Here is a 6822-nt window from a genome sequence, read left to right as displayed (position 1 = left end):
CATTTCTGGAATTCTTTTCACCAGGGGTCTATTTGAGAGAAACTTTCGAAAAAAGGGTCCAAACGTAAAAAAAAAAATTCAGGACTTCCGCTCTCCCCGTCAGCTCACCGCCCGACCCAGATCTCCGCCCAAACAAACCCGAGCATCGGATCGGATCCGCCCCGCGCTTTGCCGCCGGCAACCAGCCATGGCGACGGCCTTCGATGCCTACACCGACAAGAACGCTGTCTTCCGCCGCCTCAAGGCCAAGCCCGAGAACAAGGTGCGTGCGTGTTCCCAACTCCCTCACTTGCTACTACCGGCCTGGATCTAGGGCCTTCTCCTTCTCCGTCAGATGCTCCTGGATCTAGGGCCTTCTCCTTCTCCGTCAGATGCTCAGATCACATCTCACCATGCCAACCCCCCTCATACATGATACAGATGTGCTTCGACTGCAACGCCAAGAACCCCACCTGGGCTTCCGTCACCTATGGCATCTTCCTCTGCCTCGACTGCTCCGCCGTCCACCGCAGCCTCGGGGTCCACATCACCTTCGTCAGGTACCACTACTCCTCCCTCCCCACTTGCACAATCACTTAGATCTCGTTGCTTCCGCTCCAGATCTCGTCCCGCGCTCAATCATGACGCGGCGCTAGGATAGAAATTTCCAGCTGTTTGTGTTCATAATTACAGCCACCTGACTTTTTGAATTATTTCTTTTTCTCTAGCACGAGACACAATCACATGACAGTGGTTCCTCCAAATCTCGAGAAAGGGACCGAGAATGTGACAAGGGCTTTGACTTTTGATGATTTACTTTTTGCTTGTTTTAAACTAGTTACTGGATTGGGAATTTTGTAACAAGTAGCCACCTAACTTGATGGGCCACATTCATGATATTTGGAAAATCGTGAGAACATATTATTCGCATGCTCTTTTAGTTGTCTAGTAAATAGTTTCTGGGTTTCGCAAGCTAGAGCTCCAGCTCCAAGAAAGACACAGATTTGTTGGAGCTAGATATTTGTAGCTCCAAGAAATCTTGATCTGGAGCTGGAGTATGCCGAGATCATTTAGGTGAACCATTTTGCTTATATATACTAGTTTATTAGGCATTTATAATATTTCTACAACTTAATTTAGTCAGCAAACTAACACATCCAACCTGAATCTTGGAGTTAGATCAGTGCCAAAATCAGTCTGTTAGTGGTATTCCTTGATATTCCTAAGCTGCCTAATTTTTTGAAAAACTTAGTAACTAGAACTCTTTGCAGTTCCATAGTCATGCACCACTTGAGGTGTTTATTAGTGACTTTGTGTTGTATTTGTTGGCTCTCATCTGAGCATACCAAAACATGAATTATATTCTGATTCTGTCTTGGTAGTTTACTTCTGCTAGTTTCAAGGGATTCTGAAAATTGGTGCAATATTTTGACCAAGCACCTCCACAACAGGCACTTCCTATTGTTGCTGCTGGTGCTATCCCTGGTATGATTCTTCTTTACATATATTTATCCATAATTGGAATTACTCATCTATGATTAGTTAATATGCGTACAAATTAATAAAAATGATATTTAAATTGTTCTTTAAGCTTTATATATCATTGTTAATATATAAACTAGTGGTTCTGATAAGGTACTGAACTTTATTATGCCTAAGATTCTTTAGCGAGTTTGGCATTTGGCAACTCCGCTCTAATCTGAACTGTCTCCACAAAGAGTTATCCTTGTTAGGAATCAGATTTCTTCTGTATAGAAGAACTAATTTCATTTTATTAAGCCTGATGACTGAATCTGAGTAAACTTTTTCTTGTTTGTTCTTCTTGGTGTTTGTTTTTTTGTTGTTTATGTATATGGGTTAGAAGGCAACCTTGGCCCACTTTGTCATCTGCTGCCAATGGATTGAGCTGACTGCCGTAGCTTTAATGTACGAGGATACTCTCTGGTTTGATATCTTGTTCGTCTTCATATCAGCATGTGTTACATTTTTGGTAGTTTCATAGTTTGATTTTCTTGAAACAATATGCTACAGCTGATTGGAGTTTTGAGGGGAAAATATGGTTTTCTATGTAGGCTTTTTAGCAATGGTGGTTTTCTATTATTTTGTTCTATACAATATCTTTTGCTAAGCTAGTTTCATCATCATTTTCATAAATTCTTCTGTTGATGAATTGCAGGTCAGCTTCCTGGTGTCACTGCTCCTATTACCGGGGTTGGGGTGCTTCCAAACTTGTATAATTTGGCTGCTGGACAGGTAATCCATGTGTTTCCTCTTTGGGTTTTTTTAATTTGAGTTTCAACCATGAATGGTCATTCTGTCATGATCTGGCATCCAAATTTGATAATCAACTGTCCTTGTTTCTTGGACACACTTGTATCTTGTATTATTTGATCATGTTTGTTGCTTTCTAATTTTGCTTGCCTTGCATCAGTTCAACCCCCTTGTTATTCAGCCACAAGCCATGACACAACAGGCTACGCGACATGCTCTGCGTGTCTATGTGGGTGGACTTCCTCCAACTGCTAATGAGCAGGTAATTACTTGGATAGCTTAATTTTTTTTCACTTGTTCCTATTTGATCTTCTATATTCTTACCAGTTCATTATTTCATACAGACCGTTGCCATATTCTTCAATGGAGTTATGGCTGCTATTGGAGGAAACAACAGACTCTTACTGTTAGGCGGGCAAACCAAGGAGCGTCTCAGCCTAGGCCAGAGCAAGAAAGCATCCTGTTGCAGGCACAACAGCAGGTGCAAATGCAGGTACAAGCAAGCACTTTTAGACTGATTTTAGTAGAATAATGACAATGTCTATATTATTATTGTTTCAATTCTGACTTGAATCTTTGTGAACAGAAACTCGTATACCAAGTTGGAGGTGCCCTGCCAACAAAAGTTGTATGCGTGACACAGGTAGTGACAGCAGATGAACTGAGAGATGATGAGGAATATGATGACATTGTTGACTGGTAAAGCAATAATGTTCTTCTTGCAGTACCTGCTTTTCTCTATGCTATCAACAACTATTTGAAGTTCATAATGCAGGTAAAGCATTTTTTAAGCACACCAGTGGTCAGAACTTGGTGTACTCAGTAATTTCTATACATTCCTATAGTGGTTTAAGGCAAAGATGATGCAATCTGCCTTACTTTGTATTTCTATTTTTTTCTTATTCTGAGTTCTTTATGTGCGGCTATGGTATGTTTGACGAAATTATGAAAATTCCATTTCCATATAAAAATGGTTTGCTCCATATGTAAATATATCTGACATAGTTAAAGTTCATATGGTTTTGAGGCAGAACCAGGTTGGTTAGTTTACTTGTTTATCTTTAATGCTAATTGAAAAATATATGTTCTGGTCGAATTTGAATTGTAAATTTAATTTTTTTTGGCGGAAAAATGATTTGTAGGGGCGGTTGGTACTGTAGCCGCCCCTACAAATCGATTTGTAGGGGCGGTTGGTGTTCCTAGACCGCCCCTATAAATCGATTTGTAGGGGCGGCTATAGTACCAACCGCCCCTACAAATGCATGATTTGTAGAGACCCTTGCGTAGGGGCGGCTGGCCGAACCGCCCCTACAAATGCACTGTAGCCGCCCCTGGAAATGATATTTGACGTAGTGGAAGAGCATCTCCAGCAGACTACCTAAATCCACTACCTATCCTATATTTAAGTAGTGGAGGCCTAAAAAAACGCATTCCAGCAGGCTACCTATTACTTTTGTTAGCCCAACAAATTCCCCTTCCCACCACCTACATCTGTTGGGCCAACAGATCTGGCTACCTATTGCGGCCGGGGCTCCACGCCGGTGCCCTCGCTATCTGTCCTTCAGCAAATCCCCTCCCAGCGGCAAGCTATCAATGGCCGAGTTTGTCGATGGCAACGAGAAAGAGGATGACACGTGGGTCCCTTATGTCATAGACTGCTAAAATAAATTTAGGAGGCATATTTTAGGTAGTATTGCTGGAGTTGGACCTAAAATATAGGTAGTATAAAAATAGGTGGCTACCTAAACAGACATTTAGGTAGTCTGTTTTAGGTAGTACTGCTGGAGATGCTCTTATAGGCAGTGCTCGACTGTTGTGGTCTATTTTTTATCTTTATCTTTACTATTGTGGATTTCTAGGAGCGGGCATCCTCGCTCGTCTCTATTGTTCTTGATTAACAATGACATCATGCCAGAGGCGGGTGGGCAACCCGCCTCTTGATTCTTAAAATGACCGTCTTTGTAGAGCTTTACTGTAGTCGTGCACGTGCTCTGCACGTTACATGGGCCCACTAGAGGGCAGGCAGCCTAGATTTTTTTCTCCTCCCCATCATCTTTGCCATATTGAACACGCAAAAACGGCGGCTCCAAGATGCCGCCGCCGGTGTCGGCCAGCCACCCGATTTATCCAAAGAAAATAGGTACGAATCAAGGATTAAATATGCAAGAATTTGATATTCTCAGTGCCAAAAAATCAACATCAATATTTGTCAAACAATTAGTTAAACAAAATGAAAACATAAATTTTCATTTTGTGCATAGCAACTTGCCAGAAATTACACACAGTGATCATAATAAACAGAACTGAATAGATCTAATGTTCTTACTACTAACATCAAGTTCTTTTCTATCAACTGATAAGCAATTCAGCTTAGCACCACAGAATAAAATTCATAAATTCTTGATCCTAACATGGACATGTTCATACCTAATGCTCTTACTATGAATCTATTATCATTACTACAATAAACATGGACATATGTTGTTTGTGGTACTACAAAAATTACATCCAGCTACACTATACCTCCTTATGTTTGTAACATATATACATACTGTTGCACTATATATTCAGCTCTACTACACATGTTGCTCTTTGTTCGTTTGATCCGATGTTGATGCAATTAAATGTTACTAGATTAGGATTGCAACAGTCAGATGCCATATAGCAATAACATTGAAAGTTGGTGTATGCAGATGCATTGGAACAAGAGCCACAACATAGTATGTATTGAAGAAAATTGCATAATATGTTAGTTTTTGTTCCTAATGTAGTACTATAATGTTGCCTATTATGTTTGATTTTGTTTCTTTCAATAGCACACACTTATAGTTACACTTTGACTATTTTGTATGCAGAGAAAAATCATCAAACAGGTGTCAAATATGGACCTTAAGAAGCAACCACCGGAATTTGATGATGATTTCTTAGATGCACTTAATGTGGAGTATGTGAATGAGAATCCTAGCTTCTATGCTTAAGTGTCTACTTTTCATGAGATTCCTTAGCCTGTTGAAGAGCCTATGAACCAATAGATATTCCTCACTCAACATTATCCCTGATCAATATGCTACTATGGGGTATGCTTTTTCTACTATTTTCCTAAACACATACAATTTAAATTGCAGTACAGTCACACATAACGGCCTTTTTTCTGGAACAATAAGACTAATCCTTGTAGAAAGTGAAGAGTAAAATGAGATGTTTGTGGCATTCCTTAACTGCATTGTGATTGCATAAGAGTTTGAGTTAGAGTGGGCCGCTATGGTAGTGGTATGTGGTCTGGAAGGAAACATGCATTTTTAGCACCTACACAATATAAGGAAGAACATCATACCAACCTACTACATGCATTATTTCTGCCCATTCCTGTAGTGTACTCATAGAAGCGAGCGGTTTAAGGCATTGCTCAAGAAATATGTAAACCCAAACCTGTCTATACAACACTTTATCAGGGTATTAGTTTAGAACCGAAAAGAGGGAAGTGGAGTGGAACATGGGGGAGAGAACCAAATGGGCCAAGGTACCATAACCCTTATTACAACCATATCTACTTACTTTTAAAATGAGGAGCATTTTCTGTATCCATAGTTCCTATCCTACCTCTAGGGTGCAAATGGTATGGTATTTTCAACTAACCGTTCAATCGAATGAATTAGATAATATTATAATAAACAAATAATCCATATCTGAATTCAAACATCTAAGTTTGACCAAGTTTTATCTAAAAAATATGTATTATCGAGTAAGTATCATTGTATTATCATGTAGCATATTTTTGTATTACAGTTATTGAGTGTCAAAATTGATCACAGCGTTTCCTATATACATGATCAAACCAAAAATAGTTCGACTTATCTATACTATAAAAGAGCGAAGGAATTGGAAAATAGCTGTCACCCAAAATTTCATACCCACCCTATATTAGGACCGTTGGATAATGAATTGTTTTTAGATCTAATGGTACACGTTAATCTAACTGTGGGCCATGTCCATCTTACACCTTACCTTACGCGTTCCTGCCACGTGATCCTACACCGGCATATGTTTTTTTTTCACCAAAACTTTCTTTGCCCGAATTTCCTACCCGCCCACCCCGCCCCACCGGTGGCCAACACCTTTGCACGCACGCACACCTCCAGCTAGATCACGCACCGCCGCCATCGTGCCCGCCCACTCTCCGTCTTCTCGTTCTTCTTCTATAACGCCCCCCCCCCCCCCCCCCCCCCCCCCCCCCCCCCCCCCCCCCCCCCTCTCGCCTCCTCACAAAGCCGCCGATCAAAGCTAGACAATGCGCGGCATGCATGTGTCTAGAAAACTTTTGTAGACACATGCATGCCGCGCATTGTCTAGCTTGTCTGCAGTTATATATCATCTTAGTATATATGCATTTGAAATATTTGAACTTGTGAATATTACAGTCGGACTCTCTTGTCCTTTTCAGCCCTGAAACCTAATGAAATCAAAACATAAACAATTTTTTCTAGTCAGCAAAGAGAAGAACAATTTTTTAGACTTATATTCAAGGTTGAATATTAGTCGAAAAAAACAGTTTTGCTTTCTTCTATTTCTTTT

The 6822-nt window shown here is 40.4% G+C and overlaps 1 protein-coding gene across 4 annotated transcripts; it reads left to right on the top strand.

The window, feature by feature from the left end:
* Window positions 1-88: 88 nt before the first annotated feature.
* Window positions 89-3423, top strand: LOC136486466 (uncharacterized). Of its 4 annotated transcripts, none has more exons than XR_010766815.1 (6): window positions 89-262; window positions 421-539; window positions 1362-1464; window positions 2156-2232; window positions 2411-2512; window positions 2837-2858. XR_010766815.1 is itself a non-coding variant. In XM_066483366.1 (6 exons), the coding sequence occupies exons 1-6, from the start codon at window positions 188-190 to the stop codon at window positions 2886-2888; spliced, it is 600 nt and encodes a 199-aa protein (XP_066339463.1). In that variant the 5' UTR covers window positions 89-187; the 3' UTR covers window positions 2889-3409. The 4 variants fall into 4 exon arrangements, 2 of the variants coding, with proteins under 2 accessions (XP_066339463.1, XP_066339464.1); XR_010766814.1 differs by lacking the exon at window positions 2837-2858 and adding an exon at window positions 2595-2628; XM_066483366.1 differs by lacking the exon at window positions 2156-2232 and adding an exon at window positions 2595-2743 and having other exon boundaries at window positions 2837-3409.
* Window positions 3424-6822: the final 3399 nt, after the last annotated feature.

This window comes from Miscanthus floridulus, chromosome 10 (assembly GCF_019320115.1).
Source record: "Miscanthus floridulus cultivar M001 chromosome 10, ASM1932011v1, whole genome shotgun sequence".
NCBI lineage: Eukaryota > Viridiplantae > Streptophyta > Magnoliopsida > Poales > Poaceae > Miscanthus > Miscanthus floridulus.
This window is presented reverse-complemented; position numbering and strand designations above follow the sequence as displayed.

Coding starts and splice junctions, on each gene's coding strand:
- LOC136486466 (XM_066483366.1), top strand. CDS start 188: ATGGCGACGGCCTTCGATGCCTACACCGACAAGAACGCTGTCTTCCGC. Junction 540..1,361: donor GTCCACATCACCTTCGTCAG/GTACCACTACTC, acceptor CTGTCTTGGTAG/TTTACTTCTGCTAGTTTCAA. Junction 2,744..2,836: donor AACAGCAGGTGCAAATGCAG/GTACAAGCAAGC, acceptor CTTTGTGAACAG/AAACTCGTATACCAAGTTGG.